The sequence below is a fragment of the Mobula birostris genome, chromosome 15, assembly GCF_030028105.1.
Source record: "Mobula birostris isolate sMobBir1 chromosome 15, sMobBir1.hap1, whole genome shotgun sequence".
In the NCBI taxonomy this organism is placed as follows: Eukaryota; Metazoa; Chordata; class Chondrichthyes; order Myliobatiformes; family Myliobatidae; genus Mobula; species Mobula birostris.
In genome coordinates this window covers 49240205-49260472 of record NC_092384.1, presented here as the reverse complement: position 1 = coordinate 49260472, position 20268 = coordinate 49240205, and the positions used below count along the sequence as shown (strand labels likewise).

The window sequence follows — 20268 nt, the reverse complement described above, 5'->3', positions numbered from 1 at the left end:
CTCCCTTTTAACCCGAGACCCAACTGGCCATCATGGAAATCGGGACGCGACAGCCTGACGCATACGCACGGCCAGTCTCAACAGTGACACCTACTGGAGCAGAAGGGCAGGGCAGCTCTATTTCGAGGCGTCACATTCTGCTAACCACCATCAGCATGTGCAGGACTGGGATAGATCTAACTGCCACCCATCAATGAGATAATTAAATTTTATTGTAATGACATACTTCGAGACACCCATAAAACCCTTTGCTGCAGTCAAAAGACAGTGGTGACTATATCATGTCCATTTAGGAGAACGCCAACCACATCATCAAGAATAATCAGCATCCTTTGGCGTTACTGCTTTGTATCTTCTATCCAGCATTAGGGTAAAAAAAATGGTCAGCCTAATTATGCCACATGGAAAGGGAAGGGGGACATTATGGTCAAGAGATGACCCCAAACGTCGGGAAGCAGCAAGGAAAGGGAGAGAACAAGAATCGGATGAGGCCAGGGCCACACGACTCCGGGATCAAAGAGTCAGGACAAAAGTAGATGAGAGAAGAAGAGACAGAGGAGGAGAGGCATGCACGTCTCCAGGATCAGAGACAAACAACGAACAGCTGAAGAGATGGGGGATGAAAGGGCTGCATGTCTCCAGAATGACAACGAGAGGCACAAGGGTGGCAGATAAACCAGAAATGATGCCATCAAAAGTGTCCTTCATTAAATGAGGAGCGGCTATATTTGCTTTGCTACACGTCATTCTTCTTTAATAAACAGGTTTTCTACTTCAGTTTCCAAAGCAAAGCGATACCAGTAGTATTCAGGAAAACTTAATGTTCATTTTGGTCACATCAGACTGCACTACCCTTTCTCAAAGGGTGCCCCAATGGGTCACCCCGTTGTCTAGTTTCTGTTAATCATCAAGGAAGTTACCTGCAAGTCGCACTGATCCGAGGCTGAAATTACTTCTCCATCGAGGAAGAGCTTGATGATTGCCGAGTACACAGTGATAGCCACTAAAAGAAAATCTGGGTGCTTGATGACAGAAGAAAGAAGCTTTGGACCCAGAGTAGGAATAAAACTATTGGAAAAATTGAGAAATATTTAAGGCACAAGGCATTACAACAACTCTACTTCCTGATGCAAGATAAGGTCAACGGAAGAAGAGTCAAGGAAACAGTTATTACAAGCCAGAAGATTCTAATTTGATGCTTCATTCAAATTATTTTGCATGCAAAGCAGAAAAATTGCCAGTTGTGTGTAAAGGCATATCTGCAAAGCAGCTGCAGATTTATATTGTTTGTAAACACGTAATTTATTTCCCAAGTCTTAAAGCTTTAAATTTTAAATCAAGTCATTAGGGATTAAGCTTGAGTTTCTCTTTAACAAAAAATGAAGATCTTTTCATTGATAGTTCATGTTATAGTTATCATACCTATAGAAGACAACAGGAAGAAGCTTTATTTCCATATCTGACATCATACTGTATAGGAACTGATGAGGATTGTGACCTGTTGCAGGAAGAATAGGTACAAGCTATATTCAGGTGGCTTTTATGGCCAAATGCAGACCAATACATTAACAATAAATATTACTGTTCATTAATGGAAAAAATCAATAATTTGTTCATCCAGTTGATAATAAGCACATTCTAAACACAACTGCCAATTGAACTTTATAATATATTCATGTGACAGAATACCAAAACTGAATTCATCTCAAGAAGATACACTTTTCCACACTTGTAAACATGGAGGGTTACTACCTGTTTCATCTACTTCAGTATATTGCTGGAAGGTAGAAATGGACATTTGCATATCCCATCAGTGGAGTGGAATATATGCCAGAGTAGAAGCTTTGGTAATGTATTTGCTAGTTTCTTCAGGAGGGGGAGATGATGTTCAAAACCACTTATTCAGCTAAATGTCTCCCAGAACTTAGATGCCTCAACAGGTTTCTGGGATGGGTATTGGTAGAAAGAGATGTCCATCATACTACTTGTCCACTTCCAATTGGATAGGCAAGTTAAGGAACACATTTTAATTAGTAACTAAAATACAGTATTTTCCAAATGGCTTTCCATCATTTCATCTGTAAAAATAGGCAGCATAATACAATCCAAGAGGAGTCACACAGCTGGATCCCATACAAATTTAACACATTGACCAGGTCAAGATGACTACTACTGTAAGATGGTGAGACTGAGATGCTCGTGCTCTTGTTCCATATGTAGCTCCTATATTTTACACTGAATCTACAGCACAGAAGAAAGCCACTCCTGTGCAACTAATCCATCCTGGCATTCATACTCCACTCATAACTTCTGTTTTTCCTCATCCAAATCTGTGGTTAGCCCTCATGGGATCCAATATTTTCTGCTATCCACTGATGTTAAAGGACTGCCCTATAATTCCCTAGATATATGAAAATGGGGCAGGGGCATGGAAAATTATAGAGCTACTACAAGGAGAGAAAAGAGGGACATGAAATACTAATAATCAAGATGCAGGAAAATCCCACAGCATTTGCTAATTACATTAAAAGACAAGAGGGGGGTAACTAAGGCAACAGTAGGAATCAAATGAACAATTTGTGCTAGGTACTGGAGGATGTAAATGAAGTCTTAGTAAACACAGATGAGAAGCACTTGTTCAATGGATCTCATTGAAACCTATCAAATATTGAAGGACCATGATAGAGTACATGTGGAGAACATGCTTCCTATAGTTGGAGTCCAGGACCGGAGGGCATAGCCTCAAAATTAAGGGACATTCATTTAGAACTGACATGAGGAGGAATTTCTTTAGCCAGGGGGCAGTGAATCTTTGGAATTCATTGCCACAGACAGCTGTGTAACCAAGTTACTGGATATATTTAAAGTGGTGGTCAACAGATTCCATTCTTGATTAGTCAGGGTTCAACAGTTATGGTGAGAAGGCAGGAGAAGGGATAATAAATCAACCATAATGGATTGGTGGAACAGACTCAGTGGGACAAATGGCCTTATTCTGTTCCTGTATCTTATCATCTTAAGAGAAAGGGCATTGTAGTTGAAGATGGTGAAGTTCTAGACTGCATTATTAAAAATGAAAATGTTTTCAATGGCCTATTATACTTAATGCGGCTAATTTTTAGCACATAAGATACATCCTAGATTACCAAAAGAAGCAAGACAAGATAGCTGGGGCCCTGATAAATTATTTAATTCTTGATTGGAGGACAGAAAATGTGCCATCCTTGAGGTGCAGAAGAAGTAAGCCAGATAATTATAGATCTGTGAGTCTAATATCAGTAGTAGGGATGTTCGTGGGTAAAAATTCTGAGGGTTAGGATTAATCTACACTTGGGAAAAACAGGAATTAGTCAAAGATAGTCAACATGGCTATGTTAAGGGGAGATCCTGCCTGACCAACTTGAGTGAATTTTTTTTGAAGAGGTAACCAAATTTACAGCTGAAGACATGGACTTATTTAAATGAACAAGGGAGGTTGTCAAATGTTTTAATTAAATTGATCTACCAAAGTCTATCAGAACCCATGGGATCAAAGACATGTTAGAAGATTGGGATCAAACTTGATTTATTAACACAAGGCAGAAGGTTTCCATGACTGAATGCCTGGGATTGATACCAGGGTCCTTAATGATCTATATATGAATCTAGGAGGTACATCGTTTGTAGGTGACACAGGATTTGGTGATAGAAGGATAGCCACAGAACAATTGATAGGATGGATAAAGCAATGGCAGATGAACTCTAATTCTGATGTGTGAGGTGATATACCTCAGGAGAATGAGTAAGAATAGGATCTAAACAAAGAATGGTGGGGCACAAGAATTGAAAAACACATGGACCTCGTGTACAAATCCAGGTATCCCAGAAATTAGCAGCACAGGTAAATCAGCTGATTCAGGTAGCTTATGGGATTCTTGCCTCTATTTAACTTGGTACATAGAAGAAAGAGCAGAGAGGTTATTGGACATCATCATAAAATACTGGTTTGACCACAGATGAAGCTACACTCTGGTCCATTTTACATTCCTGATTTCCATTCTCAGCTTTCTCCAACCTATTAATTTGCTTCTCATTATACTTGCATTTTTCTTGGTTACCATTCTAAAGGGTTTTGTAGTCACTTCTCTTTAGGTGTCTCTTCACTTCAATTTATCTGGAATACCTCATTACTGTTATTAGATCCAATAGCCATATCTACGTGTTGGGCACTTTGCACATGGTGTAGGACATCCATTCATTTATTCCATTTTGATCCAATTAATATTGCAGAGGCTGAACTCCTCCAACTATTGTAATATTTTACTCACTTTTATGATAAGCCTATTTTCATCCTCCACCCACTCTCCCCCAAAACTATTTCTAATTGCCAGTTCTAATTTTCCTGTACGCACAGCTTCAAGTAATTCCTACCAAGTCTAGATCCACCTTATGCCTGATAGTGTGACTATGTCAGTAATAAGGTAGTTTAACTCATTCCGCTCACTCCATTAAGGGCAGTAGCCTCACCACAGTTGAGGTGAAGACGCATACTCAACGTTTTAGGAACAGCTTCTTTCCCTCTGCCAACAAATTTCTAAATGGACTATGAACCCATAAACACTTAACACACTTCTTGCTCTGTGTGCACTACCATTCATTTCTATATTTCTTATTGTAACTTATAATAGTATTATGTATCTCACTGTACTACTTCAAAACAACAAACTTGGCAACACACAGTGATATGAAACTTGATTCAAGTTCCTGTTCTGGAACTGTATTGGCTTCATTACCATCAATATATTTCTGTATTTTTGTTCTTTCCTATAGTTCTTTTTCTTATTTTTTGTCTATTTAAGCTGCTTACATTTTTTTAATACCTCATGTAATTATATTCTCATAGTTGTGATAAATCTCACCTCTGTTCTGTTGAGGTGATCTGCATTGAGATAAAGTCATAACCTTACAAATCACAATGGTTAAAAATACACCAAATCAAAATGAAACAACTTACCCTGGTTTGTCATCGAAAATATATTAAGCCAGGATTTGTTCTGCTCTTCCAGAACCATGATCACATCAGTGCATGCTTTTAATGTAACAGTTATATCAGAGGTTTCCTTTTAAAATAAAAAGTAATGAAATTGTCAGACACTTAATAATGTTAAAGAATTAGTACCAAAGGGATTCAAAAGAAATTATAATTAATCTATTTAAATGGAATGTACATTAAAATACACTAAAGTATTCCTTATTGCAAAATATGTTAATGACTAAAAAGAGTGAAATATTTCAAGGTTGTACAACTCCAAATGCACACAAGTTCTGAGGCATCCTCAGCTAAATAATTACAAATGGAATCAGTTGCCTTTAGCAAGTCTGGGTTTATTTTGACTCAGGCCCATCACTGGGCAGGCTAGACAAACACGGGCCATGCTCCCGATGAATTTCATGTATGGACACCATCTTTGCAAACATACTGTACTCTAATTGCATAGATGATGATCAGGCTGTAAATTTAAATACAAACACACTACAGTGCAATATTTCCTCAGTAATATACTGTCAAATACATCAACTTTCAGTTCTGATGAAAAGGTCATCGACCTACAACTTTAACTGATTCCAACTGATCTGAGTATTTCCAGCATTCATATTTCAAATTTACAACATCTGCATGTTTTTTTTTGATGTTTGCAAAACACTTTCACCTTTAATTTAACATTGAACCTAACTTGTATAGACTATGCAACACATTTACCTTTGGTTGCAGTAGTGAAGAGACCAAATCCATCAAAATGAGATACAGGACAGAAATCTGGAACTGAGACAAAGTGAAATATCTGTTTAACACAACATAGTTTTGTATAACAGTTTCAGGTTCTCTTCATATTGAAATTCAGTAATTTAAATTTTTCCTGTTGAGCACGAGCGTAGCACAAGATGGAAGGAAGGTTTGGTTGTCTGTGAAAAGGTGGCAATGAGATCCTGCTTTGAAAGTTCTTCAGGAGTGTTGTGGAGTAGGGAGTTCCAGGATCAGTAATACATTTCCAAATCAGGATGGCACTGGGGTCAGACATCATCAAAACACAGTTCACACAAAATCGTACACTAATCTCAGTTTTATTCTCCCCACACACCCACCAGCTCCCAGAGCTACAACTCATCTATGGTCTGACGGCACAACCAAACCATCACAAGTCTTTGGGAGGTGATGAAGCAGGAGGACACACTAGCAGTCAGACACCACCAGAGGTCAGGGTTGAGCCGGGGTTGCAGGAGCTGTGAGGCAGCAGTGTTACTAGCAGCAACAATAGCAGCACCTGAGGACTGGGAGAAATTCAGAGTTCAGCAGAGGAGGACAAAGGGCTTAATTAGGAAGGGGAAAAAAGATTATGAGAGAAAACTGGCAGGCAACATAAAAACGGACTGTAAAAGCTTTTATAGATATGTAAAAAGGAAAAGACTGGTAAAGACAAATGTCGGTCCCCTGCAGGCAGAAACAGGTGAGTTGATTATGGGGAGCAAGGACATGGCAGACCAATTGAATAATTACTTTGGTTCTGTCTTCACTAAGGAGGACATAAATAATCTTCCAGAAATAGTAGGGGACAGAGGGTCCAGTGAGATGGAGGAACTGAGCGAAATACATGTTAGTAGGGAAGTGGTGTTAGGTAAATTGAAGGGATTGAAGGCAGATAAATCCCCAGGGCCAGATGGTCTGCATCCCAGGGTGCTTAAGGCAGTAGCCCAAGAAATAGTGGATGCATTAGTGATAATTTTTCAAAACTCGTTAGATTCTGGACTAGTTCCTGAGGATTGGAGGGTGGCTAATGTAACTCCACTTTTTAAAAAAGGAGAGAGAGAGAAACCGGGGAATTATAGACCGGTTAGCCTAACGTCGGTGGTGGGGAAACTGCTGGAGTCAGTTATCAAGGATGTGATAACAGCACATTTGGAAAGCGGTGAAATGATCGGACAAAGTCAGCATGGATTTGTGAAAGGAAAATCATGTCTGACGAATTTCATAGAATTTTTTGAGGATGTAACTAGTAGAGTGGATAGGGGAGAACCAGTGGATGTGGTATATTTGGATTTTCAGAAGGCTTTTGACAAGGTCCCACACAGGAGATTAGTGTGCAAACTTAAAGCACACGGTATTGGGGGTAAGGTATTGGTGTGGGTGGAGAGTTGGTTAGCAGACAGGAAGCAAAGAGTGGGAGTAAACGGGACCTTTTCAGAATGGCAGGCAGTGACTAGTGGGGTACCGCAAGGCTCAGTGCTGGGACCCCAGTTGTTTACAATATATATTAATGACTTGGATGAGGGAATTAAATGCAGCATCTCCAAGTTTGCGGATGACACGAAGCTGGGTGGCAGTGTTAGCTGTGAGGAGGATGCTAAGAGGATGCAGGGTGACTTGGATAGGTTGGGTGAGTGGGCAAATTCATGGCAGATGCAATTTAATGTGGATAAATGTGAAGTTATCCACTTTGGTGGCAAAAATAGGAAAACAGATTATTATCTGAATGGTGGCCGATTAGGAAAAGGGGAGGTGCAACGAGACCTGGGTGTCATTATACACCAGTCATTGAAAGTGGGCATGCAGGTACAGCAGGCGGTGAAAAAGGCGAATGGTATGCTGGCATTTATAGCGAGAGGATTTGAGTACAGGAGCAGGGAGGTACTACTGCAGTTGTACAAGGCCTTGGTGAGACCACACCTGGAGTATTGTGTGCAGTTTTGGTCCCCTAATCTGAGGAAAGACATCCTTGCCATAGAGGGAGTACAGAGAAGGTTCACCAGATTGATTCCTGGGATGGCAGGACTTTCATATGAAGAAAGACTGGATGAACTGGGCTTGTACTCGTTGGAATTTAGAAGATTGAGGGGGATCTGATTGAAACATATAAGATCCTAAAGGGATTGGACAGGCTAGATGCAGGAAGATTGTTCCCGATGTTGGGGAAGTCCAGAACGAGGGGACACAGTTTGAGGATAGAGGGGAAGCCTTTTAGGACCGAGATTAGGAAAAACTTCTTCACGCAGAGGGTGGTGAATCTGTGGAATTCTCTGCCACAGGAAACAGTTAAGGCCAGTTCATTGGCTATATTTAAGAGGGAGTTAGATATGGCCCTTGTGGCTACGGGGATCACGGGGTATGGAGGGAAGGCTGGGGCGGTGTTCTGAGTTGGATGATCAGCCATGATCATAATAAATGGCGGTGCAGGCTCGAAGGGCCGAATGGCCTACTCCTGCACCTATTTTCTATGTTTCTATCTGCAAGTTGCTGTATTATCAATGTAGTGTCCTTGTCCTTTTTAGGAGCTGTGTGTTTGGGAGATGTTGTCAAATTAGCCTTGGTGAGTAATTGCACCGCATGTTGTAGGTGGTACATGCTGCAGCCACTGTGGCAGTGCTGACGGGAGTGAATGGTTGGGGTGATTGACATTGTGCAATTGCATCGAGCCTCGAGAATTGTTGGCACTGCACTCAACCAGGAAAGCATACAGTATTCCATCACGCTCTGAACATGTATTTGGTAGACTGGGGAAAGACATTGATTGCCTTTACAGCCATAGTTATCTCAATGCTGCTACAAATCAAGGCTTCATTTACAGAGGATCATTAAGTGATATTCAACATGGAGTATTGATTCATTAAATGAGAGAAAATAGTAGGTGCTAATCAGGAGGAGGTGGCCATGAAATTAAATAAGAGCTGTAAATCAATGTTCAGGACTCTGAGAGCCAGTCCCTGGGTTGATATCTGGTTTTACTACTTCTCTGTTTAAATGTAGCAGTAATAGTATAACTGAGTTACTTGCTAGGTCACTTTAGAGTGTATTTAAATATCAACCACACATGTCATCCAGAACCAGGAAGAATAGCAAGTTTCCCTCCTTGAGCACATTAGTGAACAGTAGAAACTCCTTAATTAGTTAGTTTTCCATAGTTATGTCAATCACATCTTAGTCATTCTGCATACTGTGGCATTAACTATAGTACTCTTGTAGTAATAGTGATCTTATTTTAAGCCTTGGATTGTACTACTGGCACAAAACTACAGTTTGTGATGCATGCCAGTGATAATAAACCTGGTTCTAATTCCAAGGTGTTCACCACAAGGTACAAATTGCTCTGAGCTTTCAAGAACCACTAAGGGGCAGTAGATTTCCATGCATTTTCACATTTCCCAAAAACATTAATAGAAGACTGGGAGCTTGAATGAACACCACTCCTTTGAATCAATATTCCAAATGAACACTTACGAAAGAAATCAGGAGGTCTAATAGAAGGCAGGCAGTTGCCCTAAGGAAAATCCTAAGGGATTCTACAGATATGTTAGGAGCAAAAGGATTGCCAAGGACAAAATTGGTACACTCCAAGATCAGACTGGAGCCAAAAGAGACTGGGGAGGGGAGAGATCCTAAATGGCTTTTTGCATCTGTATTTACTCAGGAGACAGGCAGTCTACAGCAATGAGGCAAAGCATCAACTTCATGGACCCTACACATATTATACAGGAGGAGGTGTTTGTTGTCTTAAGGCAAATTAGGGTGGATAAATCACCACAGCCTGACAATGCATTCCCTCAGATCCTGTGAGAGGCAAGTGTAGAAATTACCGGGGCCCTAGCAGAGATATTTAAATCATCCTTAGTGACAGGTGAGGTACCAGATGATTGAAGGATAGATAATGTTTTTCTGCTGTTTAAGAAAGGTTCTAAAATAAACCAGGAAATTATGGGCCAGTGAGCCTGACTTCAGTGTAAGAAAGTTACTGGAAGGTATCCTAAAGGACAGAATATATGAGAATTTGGATAGACATGGACTGATTAGGGATAGTCAGCATAGCTTGGTGCATGGTAGGTTGTGTCCAACCAATTATAGAGTTTTTCGAGGAAGTTACCAGGAAAGTTGATGAAAGCAAGACAGTGATTATTGTCTACATGGCACTTGACAAAGTCCCACATGGGAGGTTGTTAAAGAAGGTTCAGTCGCTCGACATTCAAGTTGAGATGATAATAAATTGGAATTGATATTGGTTTCGTGGGAGAAGCCAGATAGTGGTAGTAGATAAGTGTCTCTCTGACTGGAGGCCTGCAGTTAGTGGAGTGCCACTGGGATCAGTACTGGGTCCATTCTTGTTTGTCATCTATATTGTTGATCTGAATAATAATGTGGTTAACTGGATCAGCAAATTTGTGGATGACACCAAGATTGGGGATCTAGAAGACAGCAAGGAAGACTATTAGAGCTTGCAGCGGGATTTGGACCACCTGGAAAAATGGGCTGAAAATGGCAGATGGAATTCAATGCAGGCCATTGTGAGGATTTGCACTTCAGTAGGGCCAACCAGAGCAGTTCTTACACAGTGAATGGTAGGGCACTGAGGAGTGCGGTAAACAAAGGGATCTGGGAACACAGGCCCATAATTCATTGAAAGTGGCATCACAGGTTGATAGGGTCATTAGCACATTGGCCTTCATAGATCAAACTATTGAGTACTGGAGATGGGATGTTATATTCAAGTTATAGAAAACCTTGGTGAGGCCTAATTTGGAGTATCGTGTGCAGATTTGGTTACCTACTTATAGGAAAGATGTAAATGAGGTTGAAAGAGTACAGAAAAATTTACAAGAATGTTGCTGGTACTGGAGGACCTGAGTTATAGCAGAAGATTGAATAGGTTAGGACTTTTTCCTTGAAATGTAGAAGATTGAGGGGAGATCTGAATGAGGTATACAAGGTTCTGAGGGGTATAGATAGAATATATGCAAGTAGAATCAGAATCAGGTTTATTATCACTGGCATATGGCATGAAATTTGTTAACTTAGCAGCAGCAGTTCAATGCAATACATAATCTAGCAGAGAAAAAATAATAAATGAAATAAAAATAATAATAATAATAAAGTAAATCAATTATGTATATTGAATAATTTTTTAAAACGTGCAAAAACAGAATTACTGTATATTAAAAAAAACTGAGGTAGTATTCAAAGATTCAATGTCCATTTTGGAATAGGATGGCAGAGGGGAAGAAGCTGTTCTTGAATCAAGTCTGTGCCTTCAGGCTTCTGTATCTCCTATCTGATGGTAACAGTGAGAAAAGGGCATGTCCTGGGTGTTGGGAGTCCTTAATAATGGACGTTGCTTTTCTGAGACACCGATCCCGAAAGATGTCCGGGGTACTTTGTAGGCTACTACCCAAGATGGAGCTGACTGGATTTACAACATTCTGTAGCTTCTTTCGGTCCTGTGCAGTAGCCCCTCCATACCAGACAGTGATGCAGCCTGTCAGAATGCTCTCCACGGCACAACTATAGAAGTTTATGAGTGTATTTATTGACACGCCAAATCTCTTCAAACTCCGAATAAAGTACAGCCACAACCTTGCCTTCTTTATAACTAAATCGATATGTTGGGACCAGGTTTGATCCTCAAAGATCTTGACACCCAGGAACTTGAAGCTGCTCACTCTCTCCATTTCTGATCCCTCTACGAGGATTGGAATGTGCTCCTTTGTCTTACCCTTCCTGAAGTCCACAATCAGCTCTTTCATCTTACTGACATTGAGTGCCAGGTTGTTGCTGTGGTACCATTCCACTAGATGGCATATCTCACTCCTGTACGCCCTCTCGTCACCACCTGAGATTCTACCAACAATGGTTGTATCATCAGCAAATTTATAGATGCTATTTGAGCTATGCCTAGCCACACAGTCACGTGTATACAGAGAATAGAGTAGTGGGCTAAGCACACACCCCTGAGGTGCGCCAGTGTTGATCGACAGCAAGGAGGATATGTTATCAACAATCCGTACAGATTGTAGTCTTCCGGTTAGGAAGTCGAGGATCCAATTGCAGAGGGAGGTACAGAGGCCCAGGTTCAGCAAGTTCTCAAGCAGGGTGAAAGATGAAAAATTTAAGAGGTACATGAGAAGAAACTTCTACATTCAGAGGGTCGTGAGTATGGAATGAGCTGCAAGCACAGGTGGTGCATTTCAATGTTCAAGAGAAGTTTGGACATGTACATGGACGGTAGGGGTATAGAGGGCTATGGTCCCGGTGCAGGTCGATGGGAGTAGGCAGTTTAAATGGTCCGGCATGGATTAGATAGACCAAAGGGCCGGTTTCTGTGTTGTACTTTTCTATAACACAATGACACTAAAAATTAATGGAAAATATGAAAGTAAACAATCAGATTACTTGATAATAACAATATGCATCTTCTTACACAGGAGGAAACATAACAACAGGGACAGCTTTCAGAGATTAGTATCCTGTTTCGAGAACACCAACACACGAATGAGAAATCCGGTGACATTGAGGGTGTGGGCAGAAACATCTGGACTGAGTTGAAACCATAGCAGAGTATTCAGAATACAAAAACAATGTAATAATGGAGAAGCTTAAATAATAGAAGGAAGTATTTAAAACTTTCTCTGTACTTTTCAAAATAAATTTTAAGCCTAACCCTTTGTCTGCTTTATTCAGTATTGTTGCAGAAAAAGATATTATTCTGGAGGTATCTGATTTGCACATTTTGGCTTTTATTTCTCATAGCTAGGAGGACGCTCTTGCTTAAATGGAAGGATGGCGTTCTGCCTACTCACGCTCAATGGTTATGTGATGTTTTGTCATGTTTAAATTTAGAAAAGATCCGCTGTTCAATTTCTGAATCTAGCCAAGACTTTCACACATTGTGGGGACCATTTTTGAACTATTTTCAAAACCTTTGACTTGGTGTTGGCTAATAACATATTTCACTATATGATAAGGATTTTTTTCCTTCTTTCTTTCTTTACCAAGCAGCTTCGATCTTGGTAGTGGGTTTAGATTTTTTTTCTGTATAATAATAAAATTATCATATTTCAATATTATGAGTTAATTTAATTTACATGAATATAGAGTAATGAGGTTGCAAATGTGATTCAAATATGTATTGGTATTATTTTAGCTTTTTTGACTTATATACTTGTACTCTGTATTCTTTATGTAGAAATTAATAATAAAAATACTGAAAAAGAAAGAATACAATCTTATAAAACACTATGCCTTAAATGTAGCTAGGGTTCAATAGGATAATCTCTGATAATGTAACCAGTAAACCCAAATGGAAGCAAGTTAAACCAGATTAATAAGCAAATATTGTGGTGTAACATTTGTTCATTGTTTTGATAAGATTCGTGCTTTTATTCATTAACCTTTTTGATGTATTTTTCAAAAGAGGCATAACTCATCAAATTGAAAGGAAAATAAAAGATTACCATTTCATTTTCAGCACAGATCTCTCTTGTTGCTGTCTGCAACATCTTCAGGCCATTTTCCCTCCGCAGGGTGAAGTATAAAAAAGCACCCAGCACCCAGGAAGGACAGGCTGGAGGATTTTCCAATTTCCCCAAAAGTAACCTGCAACAATTTAAATATAAATTAAACTTACCAATTTCCCTTCATTAATCTTTTTACCTGTCTGACAGTAAATGTAACCTGCAAGGGAACCCTCAGATTGCTCAACTAGTTTCTGCTGTATCAAAGTTTTATTCATATACGCCTAAGATTTATCAATTTTAAGAGCTAAAATAGTAAACCTTATTAACTGAAGAATCACAAGATAGGAAGTCCACATGCAAAGCAATTCAAAATCAGCGATGGATAAATCAGCCACAACCAATCGTAGTAGACAATCTTAATTATAATTCCACTTTCACTGTTGGAATTATTAAAATTATGCTTTTGCCTAGTTAATTCTCTGCCTGTCCCCTATAGCTGCAGGCTCTCCACTGAGTTGTAATTTCATGATGTACATTTGCTTTCCTTTACTAACCTGCAGTCAATTTTTGTAACCAAGTTCAAAATTTACACTTCAAGCAGGATGCCTGCCTCATTAAATCCCATGCATCTTCTCCAGGACACCAGTTTCAACACTCGACAACTGCTCGGTGCAAAATTTTAAATTAACTAGGGATCAAACCCGTGACTGCACTGGTTTGTGCAGGTTGTCTAATAAATGCCGTTGAAATTCGGAGAAATCAATAAATTGGGTACCATTTCAATTTAGGTTTTGTCAGCAAGTCTTGGTATGATCTACTTTTATTTCTTTTGCACACTTGAGATCACCAGGCAAGGAAGACTTCTTCATTCTTCTCAAATATCATTAAGGAATGGGTTTGAGCCCAGTCTCTAGGGAGATGCTTAAATACAAGTCTGAGGTACCAGGACTTTTTGCCTCCTCTTGAAAGCCACATCAAAGAAGAATTTAATTATTCCATAATGCTAACTTTAAAATGGCCATTTTCTCTTTGTATGCATTTAAAAAATATTAGAATTCTGTTGTAAAAAATATTGAATCGCCAGAGCCAGAAACCAGGGTCGCAAGCAACAGCTTAATTTTTTTGCTTGATTTAAAACCATGCATCTCCATGGGTTGTTGCTGATAATGATGCAGCAACAAACTTCAAACTTGAAAAAATATCCTTTTCCCCATTTCACAGTGGTATATTAATTTTTACTGACTAATTATCAAAACTGCATGAATGCCTTATAATTTCAGGTGGAAAATACAACAACTATGAATGGAACTTGTAAACTCTTTCCTCAAAAATTGTCACGGGAGACTATGTAAAATCGAACAAATAACACTTAGTGAAGTTAGCCCCAAGCCAACAACAGAGCATCTTCACCGGAAAGACCACAGCAATTCAAAGCAGTGGCTCATCGCTACCTCAAGAACAATTAGAAATGGCAATTAATGCTGGCATTCCTAGTTGCACCCAGGTCCTCAAAATAAATGTTAAAAAAAAATTAAGAGAAACTGAACAATAGTTTAATATTTTTCACTCATTTGCTGACAAGAGTATTCATACTATTCCAGAGCTTCAAGTAGAACCTACAGGTGTTCAAACTAAACAGTTTTCTTTATGCCGTTATTTATTTCATTCACCTTTTTCCTGCATTACCTGTTTGCCCAGCACTGGCTGTCAACCATCCTCTGCAGTTCTCTGGGAAACGAGGAATCACTAATCCGTTTCCATTGTGTGGAAAGAACAGGCTCCAATCTCACCCACCAGCACTTCATGGACAGGAAGCAAAAGACTGACATTAGTAACAAGGTTAGGCTTAGTGCCCAGTATAAGGCTACATGTTCTGAGATGTCAAATATAATTAGAAGCTAAAATCATGATTGAGCCAACTGAATGCATGGCCTACAGCAGATATTAAGCTATTGGACATGACTAATCATAGGAGCTCTGATTTCTAAACTTGAAGAAATTTCTACATCAGTAATGTTGTAAATCCATCAAATAAGACTCAGCAACTATACTTGCATCTAAATTTCTAAAGTATTTTTCTTACCTAGACTATAAGAAAAGGTCTATTTCTTATACAGACCATAAGATATCTTTAAAATATTCAGAAATAATTTTAACACATTTGAAAGCAGAAATGGGATACTATAATAGTTAACCCTTCTTGACACAATCTTTGCATGTATATCTCTGCTGTTTAGAGAAAGGGTAGTGTTAAGATCATAACAAATTTCTGGAGCACAATAAAACTTGCTTTTTTATTTTGATATCCTCCTCCCACCATTAAATATGCAAAACTAACTACTATTATGCTATGGATTTTTAAAAATTGTGAATATTCTTCTCATCATATGAAGTAAAAAGATACTTCTAAAGCAGTAGCTTTATTTTCTCTCAATGTCACCAATATTGGGATTTTTCAGTTTGGAGCCTTTGGAGATGACCTAGGTTTCATAGAAACATAGAAGATAGGTGCAGGAGTAGGCCATTCGGCCCTTCGAGCCTGCACCGCCATTCAGTATGATCATGGCTGATCATCCAACTCAGAACTCTGTACCAGCCTTCCCTCCATACCCCCTGATCCCTTTAGCCACAAGGGCCATATCTAACTCCCTCTTAAATATAGCCAATGAACTGCCCTCAACTGTTTCCTGTGGCAGAGAATTCCACAGATTCACCACTCTCTGTGTGAAGAAGTTTTTCCTCATCTCGGTCCTAAAAGGCTTCCCCTTTATCCTCAAACTGTGACCCCTCGTTCTGGACTTCCCCAACATCCGGAACAATCTTCCTGCATCTAGCCTGTCCAATCCCTTTAGGATTTTATACATTTCAATCAGATCCCCCCTCAATCTTCTAAATTCCAACGAGTACAAGCCTAGTTCATCCAGTCTTTCATCATATGAAAGTCCTGCCATCCCAGGAATCAATCTGGTGAACCTTCTTTGTACTCCCTCTATGGCAAGGATGTCTCTCCTCAGATTAGGGGACCAAAACTGCACACAATATTCCAGGTGTGGTCTCACTGCTCCTGTACTCGAATCCTCTTGCTATAAATACCAGCATACCATTCGCCTTTTTCACCGCCTGCTGTACCTGCATGCCCACTTTCAATGACTGGTGTACAATGACACCCAGGTCTCGTTGCACCTCCCCTCTTCCTAATCGGCCACCATTCAGATAATAATCTATTTTCCTGTTTTTGCCACCAAAGTGGATAACTTCACATTTATCCACATTAAATTGCATCTGCCATGAATTTGCTCACTCACCCAACCTATCCAAGTCACCCTGCATCCTCCTCACAGCTAAGACTGCCGCCCAGCTTCGTGTCATCCGCAAACTTGGAGATGCTGCATTTAATTCCCTCATTCAAGTCATTAATATATATTGTAAACAACTGGAGTCCCAGCACTGAGCCTTGCGGTACCCCACTAGTCACTGCCTGCCATTCTGAAGAGGTCCCGTTTATTCCCAATCTTTGCTTCCTGTCTGCCAACCAAGTCTCTATCCACATCAATACCCTACCCCCAATACCATGTGCTTTAAGTTTGCACACTAATCTCCTGTGTGGGACCTTGTCAAAAGCCTTTTGAAAATCCAAATATACCACATCCACTGGTTCTCCCCTATCCACTCTACTAGTTACATCCTCAAAAAATTCTATGAGATTCGTCAGACATGACTTTCCTTTCACAAATCCACGCTGACTTTGTCTGATGATTTCACCGCCTTCCAAATGTGCTGTTATCACATCTTTGATAACTGACTCTAGCAGATTCCCCACCACCGATGTTAGGCTAACCGGTCTATAATTCCCCGGTTTCTCTCTCCCTCCTTTTTTAAAAAGTGGGGTTACATTAGCCACCCTCCAATCCTCAGGAACTAGTCCAGAATCTAAAGTGTTTTGAAAAATTATCACTAATGCATCCACCATTTCTTGGGCTACTTCCTTAAGCACTCTGGGATGCAGACCATCTGGCCCTGGGGATTTATCTGCCTTTAATCCCTTCAATTTACCTAACACCACTTCCCTACTAACATGTATTTCCCTCAGTTCCTCCATCTCATTGGACCCTCTGTCCCCTACTATTTCCAGAAGATTATTTATGTCCTCCTTAGTGAAGACAGAACCAAAGTAATTATTCAATTGGTCTGCTATGTCCTTGCTCCCCATAATCAATTCACCTGTTTCTGTCTGTAGGGGACCTACATTTGTCTTAACCAATCTTTTTCTTTTCACATGTCTATAAAAGCTTTTACAGTCAGTTTTTATGTTCCCTGCCAGTTTTCTCTCATAATCTTTTTTCCCCTTCCTAATTAAGCCCTTTGTCCTCCTCTGCTGGACTCTGAATTTCTCCCAGTCCTCAGGTGAGGCGCTTTTTAATTTGTATGCTTCTTCTTTGGAATTGATACTATCCCTAATTTCCCCTGTCAGCCACGGGTGCTCTACCTTCCTTGATTTATTCTTTTGCCAAACTGAGATGAACAATTGTTGTAGTTCATCCATGCGATCTTTAAATGCTTGCCATTGCATATCCACCATCAACCCTTTAAGTGTCATTTGCCAGTCTATCTTAGCTAATTCACGTCTCATACCTTCAAAGTTACCCCTCTTTAAGTTCAGAACCTTTGTTTCTGAATTAACTATATCACTCTCCATCTTACATCATAGATCAAGCACAGACTCAATCATTGAAAGAAGGAAATGGACTGAACTTCCATTTCATATTGAACTTTATACAAATGCAACTATAATTGTTGATCAAGTTAGATATAGGAGAACTCATTTTTAAAGGCTAAGGGACCTGATATTCAAATATTTATTTGAATAAAGGAAACACATCAGCACAACCATGGGCAGCTGCTATGAACTTTGATAAACAGCAGTTACAGGCTGAGTTTAACGTTAGGGTTAGAGTGTATGACCATTATGTTGAAACTTTACTCAATATTTACCCATTTCATCTCTTGTAGCTCATAGGTGCCTGCACTTAAAGGGCCTGTTAACATTCTGCCATCTCCCAGCGCCATTGCACCATTTTAAAGAAAACGCCTCATGTAGTTTCCTGCTTGATTTCCTTGCCACTACTGTGAGGCAAGACTCAGCTTCAGACGTGCCTGTTTGGATCCAGAGTTCACTAATTCACAACAAAACTATCCCCACCAAATCGATGAAGTTCAGCCACAGATAATAATTGTGAACATTTTTGCTCCATTAAAAAGAGAACTGATTTTACAGCAAATCTCTACAGACTACGTAATGAGGATACTAAGCTCCTAAAGAAGCTTAGCAAGTAACTCAGACTAGGCATCCCAATCTGAAAATATCATAAAACAATTATCTAGACTTTGCAAGTTTATAATCACATCAACCAATTTCGTGCTGACTATTCAGTAACAGTGCAGTAGTTGGCTTGTGGCCAAGTGGTTAAGGCGTTTGTCTAGTGATTTGAAGGTCGCTAGTTCGAGCCTTGGCTGAGGCAGCGTGTGTGTCCTTGGGCAAGGCACTTAACCACATATTGCTCTGCGACGACAGTGGTAGCAAGCTGTATAGGTCCTAATGCCCTTCCCTTGGACAACATCGGTGGCGTGGAGAGGGGAGACTTGCAGCATGGGCAACTGCTGGTCTTCCATACAACCTTGCCCAGGCCTGCGCCCTGGAAACCTTGCAAGGCGCAAATCCATGGTCTCATGAGACTAACAGATGCCTATATAGTTAACTGGGTCATTACTTATGACAATTAAGTGAGTTTTGATTAGATGAAGTAGCCCAAGATCTTGAATGTCTATTCTCCATTGGAAAGAAATATGAACTCATGGAAGATGACAAATAAAGGTCATGGCTGAGGCAAACACAAAGTATTCTAATGTTTGGCTACAAATGTCAAGACATACAGAGTAGTCATTACCATCGCAGATAGCATGAGCAGAGGACAATGTGCTTTGCTATCATCTAGAATGCCAGCAACAGCACTACTGGGCTCTTCACAGTTCACCGAAGCACTAAGCAAACCCTGAAACAGAAAATTCTGTTAGTTATTCTCCACATCACCAACAAGAGGAAGAGAACAAGTTTTAACACAAGAGGGTTTTTCCTCAACAAAAGGCATTAAGGAAAATTGGTGCAAAGGCTGATGAACAGAACAGCTTCAATGTACTAAATGCTCTACTCAGCTCCTGCGCCCTAATTAATTTATACAGAAGTACAAAGGTGCACCACACTGATATTTGACGTTGCTTATCTCAAGCAAACGAACGACTCACATACATTCAGTTTAATCTGTATTATCACATGCCACCAGTGATGACTCAGCCTCATCATTATTTTAACAACAACATCTAACAGTGTTTGTGAACAGACAGTCCAGAAACTTCACTGAAGCACAGTGGTCCAAGCAAACGATATGCTGCTATCCAAGTTGGGTATCTGCATCTCTTACAGACAGAATTCCTTTAAATCCCACAATTGACAGTTCATCAATATCGGAAATCAAATACTCAAGTCTTACACGTGGAGACAAAAAAATCACCAAAAATCATGCTCTTCTTTACTTGTTCTTAATGTACAAGGTGATAAACACATAACATGGCCAACAAGTTAATGTTGATCTTATGACAGCATGAACTAATTACAGTCCCATGTCAATGTGGCACCATGGACCTTGATGCTACAGCCCAGCTTCAGCCTGACAAGACCCCACTGTACCCACTGGTGTAGGTTGTCCAACTGGGTCCTCTCTCATTGGATGCTGAGTACTCTGCCATAAGTGTTGGGAGATGTCTTTGTTGAGAGCAAAGTGTCATTCAAATAGGAGTACCTGAGAAAGTATGCCATTTAAAAATAAAAGGAGGTCAGGCAGGGATGGGATTGCAGCTTAGGCTCAGGTGCCTTTTGGGAAAGGGAGTCAGTGAGTTAAATGGGAAGAGAAGTGGGATGGGGGAAAGAAAGAAATGCACATGAGGGCTCTACATGGGGAT

At 40.0% G+C, this 20268-nt stretch overlaps 1 protein-coding gene across 1 annotated transcript in view; it reads right to left on the bottom strand.

Moving 5' to 3' along the window:
• LOC140210614 (Fanconi anemia group A protein-like) overlaps positions 1–20268 on the bottom strand; it is a 119763-nt gene that overhangs the window by 7256 nt on the left and 92239 nt on the right. Inside the window, exons 36-42 of the mRNA XM_072279742.1 lie at positions 19200–19304; positions 14941–15053; positions 13252–13393; positions 5741–5803; positions 4994–5099; positions 1423–1498; positions 921–1068 (exon numbers count right to left, since the gene is read on the bottom strand). Coding sequence (XP_072135843.1) covers positions 921–1068; positions 1423–1498; positions 4994–5099; positions 5741–5803; positions 13252–13393; positions 14941–15053; positions 19200–19304 — 753 coding nt within the window. The remainder of the gene's footprint in view (positions 1–920; positions 1069–1422; positions 1499–4993; positions 5100–5740; positions 5804–13251; positions 13394–14940; positions 15054–19199; positions 19305–20268) is intronic.